This window comes from Diaphorina citri, unplaced genomic scaffold (assembly GCF_000475195.1).
Source record: "Diaphorina citri unplaced genomic scaffold, Diaci psyllid genome assembly version 1.1 scaffold1215, whole genome shotgun sequence".
Taxonomy (NCBI): Eukaryota; Metazoa; Arthropoda; class Insecta; order Hemiptera; family Psyllidae; genus Diaphorina; species Diaphorina citri.
The window spans coordinates 3,954-26,368 of record NW_007378644.1 but is presented as its reverse complement, the minus strand read 5'-3'; the positions used below and the strand labels follow the sequence as shown (position 1 = coordinate 26,368).

The 22,415-nt window shown below is 37.3% G+C and overlaps 1 protein-coding gene across 1 annotated transcript; it reads right to left on the bottom strand.

Annotated features, from left to right (window-relative positions):
- Positions 1-324: 324 nt before the first annotated feature.
- On the bottom strand, positions 325-5,244 carry LOC113469750 (glutamate receptor ionotropic, kainate 2-like; the record flags this gene model as incomplete). Its single annotated transcript, XM_026827633.1, has 3 exons — positions 325-507; positions 3,201-3,254; positions 5,191-5,244. Coding segments are annotated over 3 exons (291 nt in total), but the record flags the coding sequence as incomplete, so codon positions are not given.
- Positions 5,245-22,415: the final 17,171 nt, after the last annotated feature.

Sequence of the window (22,415 nt, the reverse complement as noted above, 5' to 3'; positions counted from 1 at the left end):
ATCGGATGAACTATTCGATAATATACAGCAGAACTAACTACAGAACTTCTACAAAAGAACTAACTGACAACTTTTTTTATGGAGGTTGAAATCTCTCAAAATACAGCCATAGCAAAGAGTGAAAAAAATATTCGTGGCATGAGGAAGTTTTTGTACCGCCAACTTAAGTGACGATAACCGAAGTTGACCAAAATAGGTTTCTGCACATGCTCAGACACGAGTTTTCGTCAAGTAACGTTAAAAGGTTCAGTTAATGGGACGCTCATTTTAGTTACAAAACTCTATTACTTCAGAGCTGAATGCCAAATTGTTAAAGACATTACATCACTCGTTCAGAATTACCTGTATGATTCCGCTCCTGTTGAGAATATTGTGACCCAAAGTCTGAAACCTCTCCATCTGCTCCAGAAGGTCAACGACCTTCCTGTCCTCTAGGTTGACTATCCGGAATGCCGTCATGTTGACACTGTTGTACTTGAAGTCCTCCAGGTCAAATGTCTCTATGTCCTGAAACCAAACAGCAATCCAGAAGAGAATAATATGAGGAATAGGGTAAGTGTACCATTTATTCGCCCACCTAAAAAACGTACCTACCATTTATTGGCCCACCTGTGGGTCTACGCCACAAGTCTGAACTGGACGAACTTTTTCAAGATCCGATTTCATCAAAAGAAATGGCTTAAAGAATGCTCTCAAACCAGTGGTATTCCAAAATTGTAGTCATAAAAACGAAAATTAGAAAAATAAATGTGGGCAGGTGGGCCAATAAATGGTACGCTTTTTAGGTGGGCGAATAAATGGTACACTTACCCTATGACAATTAAAAAAAAAAATGTTTATTATCAGGTATTATCATTGGTAGAGTGAACTTTTACCCGAAAAGCGAAGACAACAGGATAGGATGAACTGTTACTGCCAAGGTCTTATCGCTTATCGTCCCGAAAGAGAAGAGAGAAGGACTATTAAGAAAACCGTTCCGAAAACAAACCTTATCTGTTGAGGATAAAATCCTCCCCGGAACTCTAGGTTGACTATCCGGAATGCCGTCATGTTGACACTGTTGTACTTGAAGTCCTCCAGGTCAAATGTCTCTATGTCCTGAAACCAATCAGCAATCCAGAAGAGAATAATATGAGGAATATGACAATTTTTTTTAAAAATGTATTTATTATCAGGTATTATCATTGGTAGAGTGAACTTTTACCCGAAAAGCGAAGACAACAGGATAGGATGAACTGTTACTGCCAAGGTCTTATCGCTTATCGTCCCGAAAGAGAAGAGAGAAGCGCTAGGTCGAACCCGCGACCTAGCGCTTACAAGGCAGACGAGATACCCTTCACGCTAACTAGGCTGGCTAGAAATAATTACATTTAAAAGAATAAAATAATGTTAGATACCAGTATTAAGTTCTAATTTACACCAGGATAAAACTTTTGTTTAACTTTATTATCTACCTATCCACTCAAATAATTGAACCCTTTTATACAAGAAGTTCCTCACCCTGCTCAGACACTTTTTGCGTAAAAAGGTTTTACTATTTTGGAATGGTGGTGGAAATTCCCAAAGATACACGAGTTCTTGTCAAATCTACCAATACTTTTCAATGAAAATCAAAAGCTTTACGACTTTTTTACTCGAAACTCAATTTTTGTCTAGAGACCCTTGTTAAATAAATCCTCTCAACCGTACCGAATTCTTTCCTTTTGAAGAAAGAGCAGTAACTTTTGTCTTTAAAGCATTAAAAGAAACTTCCTTTCACGAAGTGCTTGCACATTAAAAAGTGAGATTAAAAAGGAAAGGCCTCCAATTTATGGCAGGTTTTGCACACAATTTTACTGGGCTATAACCTCAAGAGTGCCTGTCATTTGGATAATAATAATTGTGGATCTACCTACTCTATCTAATTATTTACTGTACTAATCAACCTGATTATAGGATCTTTTTCTTCTAAGAAATATACATATCTAAGAATAATACAGGTGATACTTACGTAGTGCTTATTTATACTGTTCGAATAGGATTATAGAGACCCTTTAGTCCAGGGGTGCACAAACTCAAGGTGACCGCGGGCCGCATTGGACCTTTTGTTGGTCACGGGGCGCATTTTTTAGCTTAACGACCTCCCCTTTTATTGAAAATGAAAGAAATTTTTGAAAAATAGGTTGTAGATCAAATTCAGAAAATAATAACAAAAATCCTTTTTAACACAATTTTCTTCTGTCGAAAAATAAAATGGATTTTTCCTTAAAAATCGAAATGAGCTCGTGGGCCGCACAAAAGGAGTTGGCGGGCCCGCAGTTTGTGCACACCTGCTTTAATCCATCATCAGTTAGTAGTCCTACCACTATTATTGTGGTCAAATTCTCAAATAATGTTAATGGTAAAATTCCATACCTCGGGCTAGGATTGAACCCACGCCCTCCTGGTTACCAGACGAGCGTCTTAACACCACCAATGGATTTAGGTAGGGGAAAAAGCACATGTTGGTACAGATGGAAAAGGAAATTTTAAAAATGACGGTTCATAATTCTCTCTCTCTCTAAAAAAAAAAAAAAATTTACCCACATCCCCACCTCCCCCCCTCTAAAAAAAAAAAAAAAATGTTCACCCTACCCCCCCCCCCTCACGCATTCTCTAATAATAAAAATAAATGAGCTCTAACATATCCCAAATCCTCTATGTCCCTATTAGATCCTCATACATCCCTCTCTGTCCCTCTTACATCCTCACACATCTCTCTGTCTCTGTTTAACCCTCTGTCCTAACTTTAATTCCTTTGTCCCCCGCCTGGCTTCGCCTTGGTATGAAAATGGCCGTTCTTATTCTCCTCTAATTTGTTGTTTTCTTCATCGTCCGAAATTTTTCCGGACTTAATTTCCTACGATAAATAATAATAGAAGAAAAGCGAGAGACGTGTATACAAGGTGTCATTGTACACTTCTTCTTCTTCTTCTTCTTCTTCTTCTTTTTTTTTTTTTTTTTTTTTTTTTTTTTATTGCTGTTTTTTTTTTTTTTTTTTTTTTTTTTTTTTTTTTTTTTTTTTTTTTTTTTTTTAACGCGGCTGTTCTATCTACCTAACCTCTTCTGGGCTTTCAACACAGCAACGAGTGTCCATGATATAGTAAGTCTAATATAACACTTCTTTTTGATACACCCTGTAATAAGATAGGTATACACTTATACAGGGTAGGTATACTTACAAACGAGGTGAACAAGTAGTGGTATCTGTAGTCATTCATTTGCAACTGCAACATCTGAAACAGATAAAATAAAATTCAAAGTTGAACTAGGTAAATATGTACTAAACACATGTGAATTTAGGATTTTTAGGCATTTATTAAGGAGCGTTCAGCCCCAGCCAAGTCAAAATTTGACTGCCCTAACAAGAGATATACAGGTAAATATGTACTAAACACATGTGAATTTAGGATTTTTAGGCATTTATTAAGGAGCGTTCAGCCCCAGCCAAGTCAAAATTTGACTACCCTATCGGCTAACAAGAGATATACCTACGTTATACGAAACAGAGAAAGTAGACGTTTTCTGTTCATTTTAATAGGTACAATACGGAAATATGTCTGAAACGTTCACCCCGGGACTACAGTGCATTTCTTCAGCGTGTACGTACAATACACATGAGAGTTTCTACCTACGCATCTAATGAGAGACATGCTACGACACAGGCCTATTTAATCAGCACGACAACAAGAAGCAGAAGATACAGGTAGGTACCTTTACCTCATAAACATAAATAAAAACAAGATATTCTCCATGAAAAGAACCCCATTGAAATAAAGGAGGAGTTATACGAAACAGAGAAAGTAGACGTTTTCTGTTCATTTTAATAGGTACAATACGGAAATATGTCTGAAACGTTCACCCCGGGACTATAGTGCATTTCTTCAGGGTGTACGTACAATACACATGAGAGTATCTACCTATCTACCTACTCATCTGATGAGAGACATGCTACGACACAGGCCTATTTAATCAGCACGACAACAAGAAGCAGAAGATACAGGGTACCTTTACCTCATAAACATAAATAAAAACAAGATATTCTCCATGAAAAGAACCCCATTGAAATAAGGTGGGGGGGGGAGACAAAATGGGCTTGCCATTTAACTTTCGTATTCCCTATGAAACTGGAAAGACAGTAGGGAAGCCTTACTAGAAGGGACTTTAACCCCGTTAATCCCGCTTATCCCCGCCCTTAGTTAATCCCGCTTATCCCCGCCTATTGTTTAACCCCACTACCCCCGCCCATTATTTAACCCCTTTCCCTTTATCTCGGTAATAAAATATTTTATGTCCCTGTTAAACTTTGCCCTCTAGACTCAATTTACCTCCTGAATTAAAAGCCTGATTAGATTTTTATGTCCTTTATCCGTAGATAGCGTAGATAAGTCGGCCGGAAAACGGGCCGTGGGTGAAGAAATGGAACGCCAAGAAAAAGGAGCCTGTTTTCTATTAAAATCGACATTCCTGAATACCTGCCTAATTTGAAAACAAATATTTCAACATTATTTTTTTTTTCTCGTCCTAACAATCGAAAAATGCACTAAATCTAATATTGGTCGAAGAGCATTTCAGGTCATTTATTTACTAATAGAGCTCTAAGAGTTAGTTTTTAGACAAAGTTAGGTGTTTCTAAAAAACACAAGGACGTAGGTACTAACTTTTGACTGCCTTCCTTCTAGTTTTCATCAATCTTGGCGTCTCGCACAACTACTGGTTTGTCTCGCTATTATAACAGGAACTGAACAGTAGATTTCACGATATTATATTATTATACCTGTCGTTTATCAAATAATCCCCAGCCATTATCTCTTCACCTCTCCAGGACTCAATAGAGGAAGCAATTATTATTGAGCGAACGGTGCGAGCTCCAAGTTTTTACTCGATGATTTTTCCTTCGGTGAAATTCGGTACACATTTTTAAAATTTAAACGGCATTTCACAAGCTACTGGCCCGCCGCGGTGTTAATAGTAGGACAAGAAAAGTGGACCAGACACCTCCATTATTTTTGTTTCTGACATATTGCATAGTCAATTATTGTTACGGCGCCTATACAAATCTCAATCCCGTGGTTTTACGTGTCTGCCTTATGAGCGCTGGATCGATTTCCGCCTGGGGCGGATTCGTTCTCCTATCTTGTCTTCCTTCTTATACAGGGTAGGTATACTTACAAACGAGGTGAACAAGTAGTGGTATCTGTAGTCATTCATTTGCAACTGCAACATCTGAAACAGAGAAAATAAAATTCAAAGTTGAACTAGGTAAATATGTACTAAACACATGTGAATTTAGGATTTTTAGGCGTTTATTAAGGAGCGTTCCGCCCCAGCCAAGTCAAAATTTGACTGCCCTAACAAGAGATATATCTACGGTATACGAAACAGAGAAAGTAGACGTTTTCTGTTCATTTTAATAGGTACAATACGGAAATATGTCTGAAACGTTCACCCCGGGACTACAGTGCTTTTTTTCAGCGTGTACGTACAATACACATGAGAGTATCTACCTACCTATCTGGTGAGAGACATGCTACGACACAGATCTATTTAATCAGCACGACAACAAGAAGCAAAAGATATCAGGTAGCTACCTATACCTCATAAACATAAATAAAAACAAGATAAATATTCACCATGAAAAGAACCCCATTGAAATAAGGTGGGGGGGGGAGACAAAATGGGCTTGCCATTTAACTTTCGTATTCCCTATAAAACTGGAAAGACAGTATTAGGGAAGCCTTACTAGAAGAGGCTTTAACCCCGTTAATCCCGCTTATCCCCGCCTATTGTTTAACCCCACTACCCCCGCCTATTGTTTAACCCCTTGAACCGCCGCCATTTTGAATCAGGATGAAATGTGATAATTTTAAGTAGCCTATGTCACCCCGAGTACTCTTCTTAACAACCACAATTTTTTTTATCAAAATCGGTCGAGCCGTTTTCTCGTGAAAAGAGGACAACCAAAGGTCTATTTAGCGTAACAGACACAGACACACACACACACACACACACACACACACACACACACACACACACACACACACACACACACACACACACACACACACACATAGGTACAGACAGACATACAGATATTTTTCTAATGTGATTTTTGGAATCGTGGATGCATAAGGAGTAAGAATAACTAAAAAATTCACGATTCTAAGCAATGTACAGACAAATCTACAATTTTATTTACTCTATAAACCTACTCTTTAAAATCATACTTGTTGAAAAATTTCTCGTCCACCACACGCACAATACCACACAACAACTCTATAAACCTACTCTTTAAAATCATACTTGTTGAAAAATTTCTCGTCCACCACACGCACAATACCACACAACACACACACACACGGTCGCGTTAAAAAAACATATAGGTCACCCATCTATTTTCAGGCCTCACAAGGCGTAGATTAACATGAAAAGTAAACTAACCGGAAAATAGCCTAAGAGCTTCCCGGGAGTATAAGCTAATAAGACAAAGTTTCATAGCAATCGGATGAGCAGTTTGGGCTAGCATAAAAGTCCAACAGACAAACATACAAACAGATATTGGAACTGTAACTGCTAAGGTCTTCTGGTCCCGCGAAATCGAAGAGATAAGGAAGACAGGATGGGAAAAAATCAGCCGTTCCGAGAACGAACATTATACCAACAGGATAAAATCCGCCATGGGCGGGAATCGAAAACGCGGCCTAGCGCTTACAAGGCAGGCGCGAGATTAAGAATTAAAATATTATTATTTTTTCTCAATAGGAAATATCTAAGTTAATCCCTCTCATTTCTTTCCTCTTGTTCTCCCGTAACAATGATGGTTTAACCTTAATAATGAACGAAGAAAGAAGACCATACTGCAAGGTTCCCACCTCCCAGCATTTAAAAAAAATCAGGTGTGAACATCACACGACTTTTCTTATCCTACTGAATGATGCTTATTTAGGTGTTCTTCTACCGTAACTTTTACAATACATCTCACAGTTTAATCAGTAGAGCTGAAAACCGCCAAAAAGCAGTCAAAATACCGCCAACCACAGCACCTGTCTTAACATTTCGTGTCGAAACCTCGTCACATTTGACAGCTACATACCAAATTTCAAGTCTCTAGCTCTTACGCCTCTTACTGTTCTCGAGATATTTTGTTTACAGACAGACGGACAGAGAGACAGACACACACACACCAATGGCTGAAACTTTGGATTTAGGCTCTGTTTTGGCACTAAAAACTGACCATCGAAAATGGAGCAGTTGCAATTGGGTAAAAATTACATATTAAAGGTCGAAAATTCAAATTTCATTTTCCGTTCTAATGAAAGAGTTCAAAGATGTGTGACGTCAGAAAGAAATAGGCAGAAACAAAACACATTCATGAGTTGCTGCGAGGGCGCTTTGCTCGGGATATTTGATGTGACGTCATTGTGTACGGGAGCGTATGCCGTGACGTCAGAGTTCAACATTTACCGGTATTTTTAAATCGATTTATCTCGGGATCTAGAAGTCGTAGAAGAAACTCATTTTTCCTGTTCTTTGACTTTGAAACCTTACCCAAGTAAGCGCAACTGTTCTATTTGACCCGATCACATTACTTTCCTAGTGTATATAACATTATAATTCTATGTTGGCACACTATAATAAATCTAAATAAAATTACTTTCCTTCCTATATTAGGATAAGGAAAGTAAAAACACGACCCTCTCTTCGTATTATGCATAATTATGTAGAGGTAATTGTGAATAAAATTTCTTCTTTCGAAAAGAACATATCGCGCTTGACAGATTAAAAAAAAAAAATCCCAGTTACAGAGGTCCGCAGAGACAGCACTCTCACTTACAGAGGCTCCGGACTGAGTCGCTAGTAAAAAGTCATTCCCACAGATTCCCACTTAAAGAGGCTCGAATTTCCTATTTAAACAGGTTTTTTTAGTAAAAATTAAGGGGTTTTTTACCTTTAATCCCTTTTTTTTTTTTTTTTTTTTTTTTTTTTGCTTTTTTGAAGTTTTTCTTCTTTTTTAATGGAGAATATTTTTTCAAGGAAAAAATCTCTGATTTTCTCTCATGACCTGAAAGACATGGTGGAAAAAATAGCACAATACTTTGAGTTCAATCTTCTGTAAGAATTAAATAGCGAGGTAGGTACCGTAGTACTCCAAGTCCTGTAGGCAGGGGTGCACAAACTCAAAGTTACCGCGGGCCGCATTCGACCTTAAAAGGTTGACCGCGGGCCGCATTCATTTGTAGGCAGCATCTGATCTGGTGGGGTTTACTTACCCCCTCCCTTCATTTTAATGAAAATGAAACAAGATTAATAGCGCCGCAGGCAATTTATTCCTTTCAGATTTTTTCAAAATAAATATTTCCAAAGTTCATCCGTGGCGGGCCGCAGTTTGTGCACACCTGCTGTAGGGAGTTGAACTAGGTAGGTACTACCTACATATAGATGAATTATCGCATTTGTGAACCTTGTGTCCTTTCTGTAAAAAATACTTTTTTTTTCAAAAAGATCCAAACTCCAAGTGTTGTGTGATGCGGCGCGAAAGAAACCAAAACCAAAATGAAGCGGGTAAAAACTCACCTCGGTACGGTAGCTCTTTTTGAAGGTGAATAACCTGCAGGCCAGCGTATAGGTACATAGGTAGAGTTGGGGTGCTCCTGAGCTGGGTGAGTTATTAACAAGCTGGGCCCGTAACTCCGGGAATTATTTAGCCCGTAGTTTACTCGATCGTGGTTAAAGAAAATCAGTACCTTTTGTTTAATATTCAGTTTATTAGTCCGTCAAATTTGGACCGATTGCAATACTTTCTCATTACCTTGTATAGGTTCCCTATACGTAAAGGTAATAGAAAGTAATTAAGGGGCCACGATTTTTTTCCTCAGGTTCGACTATGTATATGTCTAAAATATATACAGCCCCTTGTGTAATATCTATACATACCTATGTCACGGATTTTGCAAAAATAGTCACCATAAAATATGTCGACGATTACAAGATCGGTGATCGGTATGCAACTCAAGTTAACAGGTCCTACATGGAAACCAAGACAATACAAGATAACACATTTTCCCATTGAAAACTATACAACATCGCTCAGTCCTAGCGAACCCCTTGCAACGTTTAAACGACTTGGAATATTGAAGTTCTGTTTTCTTCCAGAGATAGAAAAGGGCCCATTTGAATTTCTCGAGAAATGACGACTTTTACCCAAAAAGTGCCACTTCCGGGGTTCGAACCTGGATTTTGACATCACCATAGAATTTGCCAGGGGCCCTTTCCTATCTCTAGAAGAAAACAACTTAAAACTCCAAGCCGTTTTAAAATTACAAGGGGTTCGCTTGGACTTCTGAGCCATGCTGTATTGCCCGCAGTAGGTGACATTTCCACCAATGTGTTGGGTAACAGGAATAAAGATAGATTTCGGATCTGTAAGTTTCGACCCACACCTCTTGAGCTCACTATGAAATAGTGGAGACGCTGTAGGAAAGTATTCTATTATTATTATCACTGAACTTTGTTAACAACTGTAGCGTAGCTAGGAACTTATTAGAGAGAAGAAACGAGCTTTCGTACAAAAAATAGTAATTTTTCATTCTACGTGCCTGGATTAACTTTTCCACCCAACTTCTTCTAGGTCTTCGCTTTCATAATATTTTCTCTCACTAATAATATATTTGTTATAAAATAAAACGTGCTATTAAAAAATTATAAGCTTCACTCCCGCCCTCACTATGAAGGAATTTTCTTTTTTTTTCTGATTGGTGATTGACGTCATAGCATGATGAACCGAATTAATCAAAAGTTTTGTGCAAAGGAAAATGTCAGGAGACATTATAGGTATAGGAGTTTCCAATCTAGAGAGAGGAAGAGGTTTGATCGAAGCCTTCCAAGTTATAGGTAACTCAGATTCAGATGAATGGGAAAGAAACAAGCTGGGTCCGTCCCTCCGGGAATTTTTTAGCCCGTAGTTTAGATAGCTTAGTACTTGAAACGGGCACTCAATTTGAGATGAGAAATACAGGTCTACAAGAAGGAAGATACATTTCCATTTCACTTGTGTTCACGTTGTCAGAAGGTGCCAGGGTGTCCATTAGATTTCCGAAGAAACGTGGAACTCCAACTCAGCAAATACCTTAGGTAAATCGATAACTGAAAACACTTTGTCAGATTTTATTAGCAGTAAAAATTTGTTTCAGATTTTCAGAAAAACACTTGAATCAAGATAAACACACGTCCATTGCTTTTCGTGCCTTATCAACTTGTTTACCTTTTTGAAACGTACTCGCGAGTTGTACCACAAAGAGGAAAAATGGTCGCTTTCGAGGCGAAAAAGATTTTTTTACCCATTGGAGAAAAAAAAAGTTGTCTCGTCTTCTCTATAAAAGACTACAGTGAAGAAGTAAAGGTAGGTATAATTTATATAGTACCTATCTACTAATGTAGGTAATATTTATGTGGGTATATAGTAGCTTATACCCACATAAATATTACCACTTTCTCACTTTCTTATAAGAAAGTGAGAAATCTATTAACGGCGAGAAAAATACCAGTTAGTTTGAGAGTAAGATTTGCAAAGTGTTACGTGTGGAGTGTACTGTTATATGGGTGTGAAAGTTGGATTATAAGAAGGAGAGAAGAGAAGTACTTAGAGAGTTTTGAAATGTGGTTGTGGAGAAGAATGGAAGGTGTGAAGTGGACAGATAAGGTGAGAAATGAAGAAGTGTTGAAAAGAATGGGAGAAAAGAGAACATTGATGGGGGCAATTAGAAAGAGGAAAACATCTTGGTTGGGACACATACTTCGTAGAAATTGTCTCCAGAGAAGAATAATGGAAGGAAAAATCGAGGGAAAGAGAGGGAAACAGGTAGAATGAGATTCGGGTTAATAAGTGATGTGAAAAGAGGGAGAATTTACCAGGAGATGAAAGAAGATGCGCAGGACCGTGAGAAGTGGAGGAAACTCGGTTCCTCGGTTGATACCTGTCTTTTAGACAGGTATCGACAGGTATGCGGTTTGGTATTATTATTGATTTGATTTTTGATTTTACTTTCATGTAATGATTTAAAATCAAGACTAGAGCCCGCTATCCCTTTTTGGCGGGGCGGAGCGCTACCGCGCTCCTTAATATAAGTCACCCATCCATTTATTGGCCTTGCTCGGCGTAGCTCAACACAGGTCACGCTAAAACCGATCTTATCGACTGAAGTGTTATCTAAAACTTTCTCGCTTTGAGTTCATAGGTCGTCGTGACAAATTTCAAGATCAGAGCTCATTTGTGTGAGAAAATGTGAAAAAAATCCCCAAAAAACAGTTTTTTTGGTTTTCTGGACAAAATTTGCATCACCACTTCGTGTTCCTCGTCAAAAGACTTTTAATTTGACATATAGGTCGACCAGGTTTGGATACATACGTCCTTCTATTGGGAAAGACCGACAGACAGACAGACCGACGACACCGAAGCGAATACAATAGCCCGTCCCTTATACCTTTTTACTTTCCTTATCCTATACTAGGTATAGGAAGGAATGTAATGTAATCGGGTCAAATTTTCGATGGTCAGATTTTAGTGCCAAAACATGTTTTGAGGTCCTTAGAGCCTAAATCCAAAGTTTCAGCCATTGGTCCGTGTCTGTAAACAAAATATCTCGAGAACGGTAAGAGCTAGAGTCTTAAAATTTGGTATGTATCTTTCAAATGTGACAAGGATGCGAGACGAAACTTTTGTTTAAGATTAAGACCGGTGCAACGCTTGGCGGCATTTTACCGCTTTTTGGTGGTTTTCGGTGTAATTTAACAATATCTCGGGAACGGTATGAGTCAAAGACTTGAAATTTGGTATGTAGTTCACAAATGTGACAAGGATGCAACCCAAAATGTTTGGTTAAAATAGGTGCTGCGGTTGGCGGTATTTTTACCGCTTTTTGGCGGGTTTCGACCGCTTTGTGGCGGTTTTCAGCTATACTGACTAAACGGTTGTAAATGTTACAACAGAACACCCAAATAAGCACCTTAACGAAAGTCGTGTGATGTTCACACCAGATATTTTTTTTTTTTTAATTACTATCGTAATAATAAAGGAAGGACGGGCTAAAAAAAAGGGGGGGGGAGATATCACCAAAGCCTGTAGATCAGGGGTGGCCATAACGTGGCTCGCGAGATGATCTTGTGCGGCTCTCTAACTCTTTAAACTCTATAAACCTACTCTTTAAAATCATACTTGTTGAAAAATTTCTCGTCCACCACACGCACAATACCACACAGGCTCTAGTCTTGATTTTAAATCATTACATGAAAGTAAAATCGAAAAATCAAATCAAGAATAATAATAAACTGAATTTTAAACAAATTAGGTAGATCGAATAAACTACGGGCTGAAAAATTCCCGGAGGGACGGACCCAGCTTGTTACTATTGTAATAATAAAGGAAGGACGGACTAAAAAACATGTAGGATAATCCCTAAGCTAATACAATCTTCTTCGGGATGACTCTTCTTCTTTATTGTATTTTCGTCGTTATTTCTCTTTTATTCTTTGTTTTCATCTATCAGTTGTTCTCTGATTTTGTATTGAAGAAGAAAAATACCCCTTGAAGCTATCAAACTACATATTTTTGCTTCCTTTTGGAAGCCAAGAGGGAGCACCTTGGGGTAGGTAGTTATCTCCTTCTTCTTCCTCTCGAATATTATTTTTTAAATCAAATAATTTTTCTTGTTATACATTTTTTTCCACTTTATTTTTAATCCTTTGTAAATGAACGTTTTCATTATTAATCACGACCGGCTCTCGTCTCCGGAAACTAAATTGAGAACAATTAAAATAGATATTAAGTAAGAACTTTACGTTGCGCTGGGGTAGTTATCATTATCTTTTTTTTTTTTTTTTTTTTTTTTTTTGAAATTTTTTTTTAAACCTAATATTTTTTTTTTTTTTTTTTTTTTTTTTTTTTTTTTTTCAGAAAGTGTTTATTAAACCTAATACCTACCTATACAGGGTGTCCACCAATGTATGACCCACTCAAATTGCTCCGAATCTGTTGGGGTTTTCAAAAAATAAAAAACCTGTATCCCTTATTGATTTTTGCAAAGAACTTTTTGGCAATATTAAAATTCGCGACCAAGTTCGCTGAAACTGCGACCTTGTTATCAACTTTGGAATTTCAAATGAGATCCCCAATTTTTTATTGCATTTTATTATTCTACGTAAAATTCCATTTACAATCGACTATTCATTAAATTTTTTTGCCATTCGCGGTTTCGCGAATTCCGCGAATTATCGCGAACATCGCAACTAACTGAAATGTACCTGTGTGACACATGATTTCACAATGTTCTTCTCATAAACAGAGAAGTTCAGAATATTGCACTTATTTTTCCAAAATATGGCACTAAAAAACATGGCAATATGGCACTTTTTGGGAAAATATAGCATTTATTTTTTCAAAACATGGCAAAATAAGCGATATGGGCTTCAACAGATTTCGGGTCGAGTGGATCAGGTACACCTCCATGTCTTCTGATGAAGTGTTTCGCACATTGAGGCGTTTACCTTCACGTGAGTTCAATTAGTTAGTTGTAAAGTAACCTTCGTGGGCGTGGATAAGGGAGGGGTACAGGCACTGGTCTTGAAGCTTTGATTTCATCAACGATTTTGTTCGAAATCCAAATCCTTCACATAGAGAAGGGTTTCAAAACTGAAATTGCTCTGGACTCATCATTTACATCATTGTACTTGTGATACTAAACAAAGGTCGCATAGGTCGCTTTTCTTCAAGTGAATTCTCGTCTCCATTTTTTTTTTTTTTATTTTTTTATCGCGAATAAAATATCGCGATAAAAAAATATTCGGCGGTCCCAAAGTACTGTAAAACGTTCTGTGTAAATATTTACGCTTACGTAAGTTCATTAGAAATTAATTATATGAGCAGTAAACACTTTCTAACTAAAGTATACACCTTGAAACAGGCGGAAATTTACGAAGACAATTTACGCCTGTAGGTATGCAACTCGTTCTCTAAGTATCTCTTCAGAAACATGGGATAAGTAGAAAAAATACTTCACTGCTAGAATGACCAATGAAAAGCCTACATACTCGACCATAATTAAATTATTTAAACATTTTCCTTATTGTTTTAAACCAGAACCAATTTTGGGAACTTTCTAAACCCCACCTCAGCCTCGAATTTTTGATGACAAGTACTTAAGGGAAGTTTTTTTCAAGGTTTAAAGCATTTTCGCATCCCCGTGTGTAAAAAAAAAATAAGAGATCAAGGTGAAAAGTTAACACAACAAGAAGACACGCAAAATTTTGTCCAAACAAAATAATAAGATATCACAGGTTTTTATTTCTTACAATAAATGATTACTGTATGACACATGTTGTTTTCATAGGAACTTGTGATGGGCGACACACAGTAAAACAAGTAAGAGAGGTAAAATCACAGCCTAACATAACTCAAATGCAAATGTTGTACATAGGAACCAATTGGAGGACTGTAGGAATGCGATCAACGGAAAGGAACAAAGAAAGAAAAAAAAATATACAAGATGGAAGTGGAAGAAGGGAGAGAAGGTGAAGTAAAAGCTGAAGAGGTAGAAAAGAAGAGCCAGAGTAGGTATTGAGGGTTACTAAAACTAGGAAAGAAACAAGATGCTTGAAAGTACAACAAAAAATCCCCCAAAAAACAGTTTTTTTTTTTTTGTTTTTTGGCTTTATGGTTTTCTGGACAAAATTTGCACCACCATTTTCGTGTTCCTGGTAAAAAGACCTTTAATTTGATATATAGGTCGACCAGGTTTGGATAAGTCCTTCTATGGGGACAGACAGACTGACTGACAGACTGACAGAGTGACCGAAGCGCATACAATAGTCCGTCCCTTATACCTTTTTTTATTACTATTGTAATAATAAAGGAAGGACGGACTAAAAATTGAATTTTCAACGTTTTAAAATAATTTTTCACTGTTTTGACTTCAGATTTGGATTTTTGAGGACTTTTTATGCAAAATTTTTGTACGGTTCTTTAGTAGGTAGGTACTTTTTTTTGCAAAAAAATCTTTGTTCTTAAAGTTTTATATTTTCCCCTAAAAAGGCTTAAAATATGGCAAAATAACCTAAAAATGCTTCAAACATGGCAAAATGTATGGCAAAATAAGGCTTTATATGCCATTCTGCCAAAGTTCGCTAAAATATGGCAAAATAGTTGCCGCTAAAATATGGCATTTGAACTTCCTTGCTCATAAATCATGAGGAAACATCATATTTCAGATTGAGGCCTAAATGAAGCACTAATATCTAAAAATCTCCAACCATTTATTCATTAAAGCTGAAAACCGCCAAAAATCGGTCGAAATATGTTAAAATGAGGTCGAAATAGAGCTGACCGTTACTGCGATATTAATTTCTCTGAAGGTCTTGGGGTTCTCTTATAACGTTATAACTTTCTCTCCGAAGGTCTCTGGGTTCTCTTATAACTTTTCCGATATCTCTTACCGTTTAGTCTGTAGAACCGAAAACCTAAGCAGCCGAAATGCTGCCAACCACTGCACCGATCTATATACACACACATCCAAATTGTGAAAGCTCTTTTATGAGTTTAACCTAACCCTAAAATAACACTGGTCACTGCTCATTTGTGACAGCTTCTTTTATAGCAACATTCCATTGACGTATCTTCTGAACAAGTAAGTACCTACCGTTAGATTTTCAACGTTATCGATTAAAAAAAAGATGAGTGTTTCACCGCCGTTTTTATTTCGTAGCAATGAAACAACTACCTACATGATGGTACCATCGATTGTTGGTACGAACATGATGAAAGCTGAAAAATGGTGTGAACAGTAATTTTTTATCACCCTGTACGAGTAAACCTATGTACATGTCCAGGTCCACATGTATAGGTACCTTCAAACTTGGATAAGTAGGTATATAAAGTACATAGTTCTAGCTCAGGAAGCTCAAGGACGGAACTCGGATGGTAAATTTCTAGCTCAGGGACGGAACTCGGGTTTTACCCTCGGGGTGGTATTGTGTCTGTATGTACATTGTACATACCTATACTTACTCAACATTGTTTGAGAATTTGACGATATTAATAGTAGTAGCTTACTTGCTTACTGCTAGGGACTCTTTAAATCCGTGGCACAAGCTCTGCTTATACGGATGAGTCTACCATTTGTAAAAAAACAAGCGGGGCCCGCGTCCCTCCGGGAATTTTTCGATCTTGGTTAAAGAAAATCAGTATTTATGTACCTACCTATTTTATTTAATATTCAGTTTATTATTATTCTTGATTTGATTTTTTGAATTTACTTTCATGAGAGGTGCTGCCATTTTGAATCGGGATGGAATATGACAAATTTAAATAGCCTATGTCACCCTCAGTACTCTTCTCAACAACCACAAAAATTTTCGTCAAGCCGTTTTTTCGTGAAAAGAGCTTTTCTTAACAACCACAAAAAATTTCATCGAAATCGGTCGAGCCGTTTTTTCGTGAAAAGAGGACAACAAAAGGTCCATCAGCGTAACAGCGCCGTAACAGACAGACATACATGTACCTGTTTCTGTGTATGCAATATGCAACAATTTAGTCGAATTTCGCGTTATTTTCATAGTATAACTTCTCGCTGTTTCTTATTTTCAAAAAATGTTATATCTTTTTCTATGTTTCTATTGAAAATTAAAAAGGTTCTCTAATTTTATTTATTAAAGATCCTAACATCTACTCTTCGATTTCGGGACGATAAGACCTTGGCAGTTACATTCCCTCTGTCAACCCCCCCCCCCAAAAAAAACTTTAAACCTAAATGTGCCAACAGCGATAGCACAATAAATAGGTCTACCAGTTTCCAACGGATCCCTGAAGTTAACCTATGTAGGTACATCAGATTTTCTCCATTGAGTTTTCTTACAACTTACACATATTTATGTAATATCCTAACATTTCCCCCCCCCCCCCCCCCAAAAAAAACTTTAAACCTAAATGTGCCAACGGGGATAGCACGTTAAATAGGTCTACCAGTTCCGAACGGATCCCTGAAGTTAACCTAGGTATACCTATATGTAGGTACATCAGACTTTCTCCATTGAGTTTTCTTACAACTTACACATATTTATGTAATATCCTAACATCTACCTATAGCTATTAGAGGTACAAAGGATTTGCCAGGATAAAATCCCAGACTATGCTTGTTAAGTCTAACTTGTAACTCATGTAGGCATAATTGGATAACGTATAATTAAGGACTTTCATAACCCACGTTCCTTTGCACTCTGCACTTTGCACTGTCTCTCCTCAGGTATGCTTTGTAATTTTATATGCTGCATATCAAATTTCCGAATGGAAAAACTTCATTCCTTCGGAGTTTTTTTTAGGCTAAGATTCTTTGAGCATTTCTATAGAGCCTGAAAAAGACCCACGTTCCTTTGCACTCTGCACTTTGCACTGTCTCTCCTCAGGTATGCTTTGTAATTTTATATGCTGCATATCAAATTTCCGAATAGAAAAACTTCATTCCTTCGGAGTTTTTTTCAGGCTAAGATTCTTTGAGCACTTCTATAGAGCCTGAAAAAGATAGCAAATACTGCGCCTGTATAGGAAGGGAAAGACTGCAAAAGATGGTAGGTAAATAAAATAGAAACACATTACCATCCCATCACGTCACGTGAAGTCATAAGGTGTCAGAGAGCTATGTACTATGTAGTTCAAAGTTTTCCCATAATATTTCAAGGAATTTCGTTCAGGAATAACATAGCACAAACAACAATAACATGACGGAAAAATATTCTACCTAAATCTGAATCTTGTTTCCGAGCCAAAAATCAAAATAAGTCACCACATAACCGAAATGGCGAAATTCAATTCTGCAGTTCGAAGAAAAATATTGGAGCAGAATTTTTATATTATTTCCTGTGTTCGGATGATAATAATAAAAATATTAAAAACAAGATGGGCTCGTCCCTCCGGGAATTTTTCAGCCCGTAGTTTATTCAATCGTGATTAGAGAAAATCAGTACCTATGTACCTACCTAATTTGTTTAATATTCAGTTTATCATTATTTTTGATTTGATTTTTTGATTTTACCTACTTCAGTCGCTTTGTTACTTTCTTTGGTAAACTTTCAATTTTGCTTTCGAATTTGAATCTATTTAGGAGGATGCAAAGTAGGTAGGTAGGTAGGCAGGTAGGTAGGTAGGTAGTTAGGGAGGTAGGTAGGTAGGTAGGCAGGTAGGTAGGTAGGTAGGTAGGTAGGTAGGTAGGTAGGTAGGTAGGTAGGTAGGGAGGTAGGTAGGTAGGTAGGTAGGTAGGTAGGTAATACCTTCTTTTCTGCCTGTTCATATAGATGACCTTTGTGAATCAAACCTCATGATGGGGATGATAAAAAAGCATGCTTCATTGCCGATTCTATTTCGTAGCAATGGGACAAAATAGGTATATTTTAACACACCTACCTACAACCACTTTTTGGGGTCCAATTCGCAATTTATTACTATTTCAAGTTTTTTATGTAGGTACAACCTTTTTCTTGTACTTTTGTATTTCTTTATGGGGGTGAGTAATTTAAATCTTCCAAATAATGTGTAGGTTCACTACACATTATTCCAATATATCAATCTACTTACCTCATCACTACCACATTTTTATTGTTATTTTTAATACCAACCTACCATTAATGGGTAGGTAATCCACGTAATCCAGTAATGTTTTATCTATATACATAAGAATGTCTCTCCCTCCTTCTTTCCTTCCTATATCTACCTTTTTTATTTAATCTTCCTCCTTCTTTATCACACCATTTCTCTCTCTCTCTCCCCCATTCCTTCTTTCTCACCTCATTTCTCTCTTTGCCCATTCGTTTTACGCCCATAATCCTCTCTCTCGTTCGTTTTCTTTCTTGTTCTCTCTCCCTCATCTCTTCTTCTTTCTCATCCCATTTCTCTCTCCCCACAATCTTTTCACGCCCACAATCCCTTTCTTCTTCTCCTCCTCCTTGTTCTTCTTTTTCTTCAAAAAGTATTTCTCGCATGCACTTTCGTTTTATATTATTTATTTTTCTCTTTCGCTTCTTCTTCATCCGGAACATCACGTTTTTTGTTCCTATCTCCCCTCCTTTCTTATCCCAATTCCCTCTTCTTTTTTCTTTATCACACCATTTCTCTCTCTCTCCCCCATTCCTTCTTTCTCACCTCATTTCTCTCTTTGCCCATTCTTTTTACGCCCATAATTCTCTCCCTCATCTCTTCTTCTTTCTTATCCCATTTCTCTCTCCCCACAATCTTTTCACGCCCATAATCCTTTCTTCTTCTCCTCCTTGTTCTTCTTTTTCTTCAAAAAGTATTTCTCGCATGCACTTTCGTTTTATATTATTTATTTTTCTCTTTCACTTCTTCTTCATCCGGAACATCACGTTTTTTATGCCTCTCTATCTCCCCTCCTTTCTTATCCCAATTCCCTCTTCTTTTCCCTTCTCTACCCCTTCCTAATTCTCCTTCATCTCCTCTCTTCTTCAACTCTTTTTCTACTTTCTCTTATCTCTTTAAAATTCTTCCTTCCCTCCTCCTCTCCTCTCCCAACTCCTCCTTCTTTTCCCTTCTCTACCCCCTTCTACTTCTTCTCCCTTCTTCCTATCCAAATTCTACTTCTCTCTTCTCTTCTTCATATCCTTCTCTTCTATCCAGAAATATTTCTACAGCCTTACCCGCATGCACCTCTCTCGTAATTCTCCTTCCTCTCCTCTCTTCTTCAACTCTTTTTCTACTTTCTCTTATCTCTTTAAAATTCTTCCTTCCCTCCTCCTCCTCCTCCTCTCCTCTCCCAACTCCTCCTTCTTTTCCCTTCTCTACCCCCTTCTACTTCCTCTCTCTTCTTCCTATCCAAATTCTACTTCTCTCTTCTCTTCTTCATATCCTTCTCTTCTATCCAGAAATATTTCTACAGCCTTACCCATGCCTCTCTCTCTCTCTCTCTCTCCTCGCCCTCTCCATTTTCCTATCTTTCTGTGGTTCCTCCTTCTCCTTTCTTCCCTCCAACTCCTTCCTCCTTCTATCCAACGTTCATCAATATTCTTATCCTCCTCGTTCTCCTCCTCTCCTTCTTCTCTACCCTTTATTCTATTGCTTTCCCTCTCCTCTGTCCTCCTTACGTAATGTTTGTTCGCGAAATGGATTGTTATATTTGGTGTTAGGTATACCTATTCTTAAGGAATGAAAATTTGTAATAATTTTAACGAAGTTTATTAAAATGTAGGAACAATCTCTCCCTCTCCTCTTCTCACTTGCTCTCTCTCTCTTTCTTTCACTCCTTCGTGATTTTCTTCCATCTTTCTTGGTCCATCCTCTCTCCTCTCTCTATTTCACTTCTTCGCGTTATTCTCTCTCTTCTTCGATTTTCTTTCATCTCTTTCTCTCTGAAGCAGAGTCTACAGTTCACAATATGAATAATTTGATCCATACCGCCTAAAACACGATCACAGCTTAGCATCACGGGATTGAGGTTTGTATGAGCGCCGTAAAACTATTTGAATATGCAATGTGCCACAAAGGAAGTTGATGGGTTTACTTTTCATTGTATGTTATCTTTGTACCTACCTATAGAAACTATTTGAATATGCAATGTGCCACAAAGGAAGTTGATGGGTTTACTTTTCATTGTATGTTATCTTTGTACCTACCTATAGTTATATAGTGTAAAGATTAGCACAAACCATTTTTCTCTCTGAGACCATCCGGTATGTTTAAACATTAATTATTTTTTAACAAAATCTAAATTCACGACTAGGTACCTGTCTTCATCAATTAATCTCATTAATTAAACATTGTAGATAATTTTTTATTCAAATATAATTTTCCTCGCTTTTATAAGAGTGCTTTATTAAATGAGGCCATTTTTCAGGCGGATTTAATTATTAATAATTAGTTTAGCTTGATTAAAATAACGTAGGTATCCCTTCCCCCTTTATTTCAGCTCTATTCATCTCTGGAGCAAAATAGGCAGGTATGTAGGTTAGGTAAAAAGGAGTAGGTAGGTGTCTGTCTATTTATCTTAGTTTTTTTTTCCTTTTAGGCGTTTTAACAATGTGTGGATCTTATCTACAGCAACTTTGAGCATGGATTGTTAGTGGAAGGGTGACCGTAAACTCAGCTGGTAGGAAAAGCTGTAAGGAGGTTTCCATCCGGAAAAGATAACACCTACGTAGGTAGGCATTATTTTTACTGTAGGTAAGGTAGATAACTACGTACACATGGCTTTGTAGGTATTTTCTAAATTGTCTCTCAGTAAAAAAAGCGTTTTAAAAGTAAAATCAAGATTGTCTTATTAACCCGTTAGTACCTACTCTTCTCCCGACCCTAACGAACTCTTCCAACCCTAACCCCATCAGCCTTCATTCGACCCTTAACCCCTTCTCGCCACAAGTTGATCATTAAGGACATAGTGGTGGGTTAGGGAGTGTAGAGAGGGGGGATTTCAGGAAATATGATTCGTTTGTGTGAATTAAATTTATTATTCACCTCCCCCTCCCTCTCCTCCTCCTCCCCCTCTCCACAATGTAACGTATGTCTTTTTCCTTCCTCTAGATAACACTTTTAATTCTACATATGTTTTTATGTTATTTATTTTTTTATCGTTATTTTTATGTATTCTATATTATGTAAAAAAAAGAAACGCGAATTGTGTGAAATTCTTTTCCTGCTGGGGTTTTACACCATACACCATTATGTTTGTGTGTAGTGTGTGTAGGTAAGCATTTCTCTTTCGCCCCCCCCCCCCCAGATATTAATGGTTTATGTTCATTATTATGTAGGTAGATACTTTTACCTACTTTTTTTCTAAGCAAGGTACTTATACCGGCTTCTGTAGGTACATAGGGGCGTCTTTATTGTACCTATGTAGGTACACTGTTTACTCACATTTTCCTAACTAATATTTCACCGTGGTAAAATCAAAAACAAACAAACTTAATCTAACCTTAATACAGCCGCTCGTGTAACTGACTGACTGACTGACTGACTGATACCTATACCTATAAAGTCAATGAAAACAAAAACTAAATAAACAAGCCAGAAAAAATAGACAAATAAATAGATGATCTGAATCTTGTTTCCGAGCCAAAAATCAAAATAAGTCACCACATAACCGAAATGGCGAAATTCAATTCTGCAGTTCGAAGAAAAATTGGAGCAGAATTTTAAATTATTTCCTGTGTTCGGATGATAATAATAAAAATATTAAAAACAAGCTGGGCCCGTCCCTCCGGGAATTTTTTAGCCCGTAGTTTATTCAATTGTGATTAGAGAAAATCAGTACCTACGTACCTACCTAATTTGTTTAATATTCAGTTTATCATTATTCTTGATTTGATTTTTTGATTTTACTTTCATGTACCTAATGATTAAAATCTAGACTAGA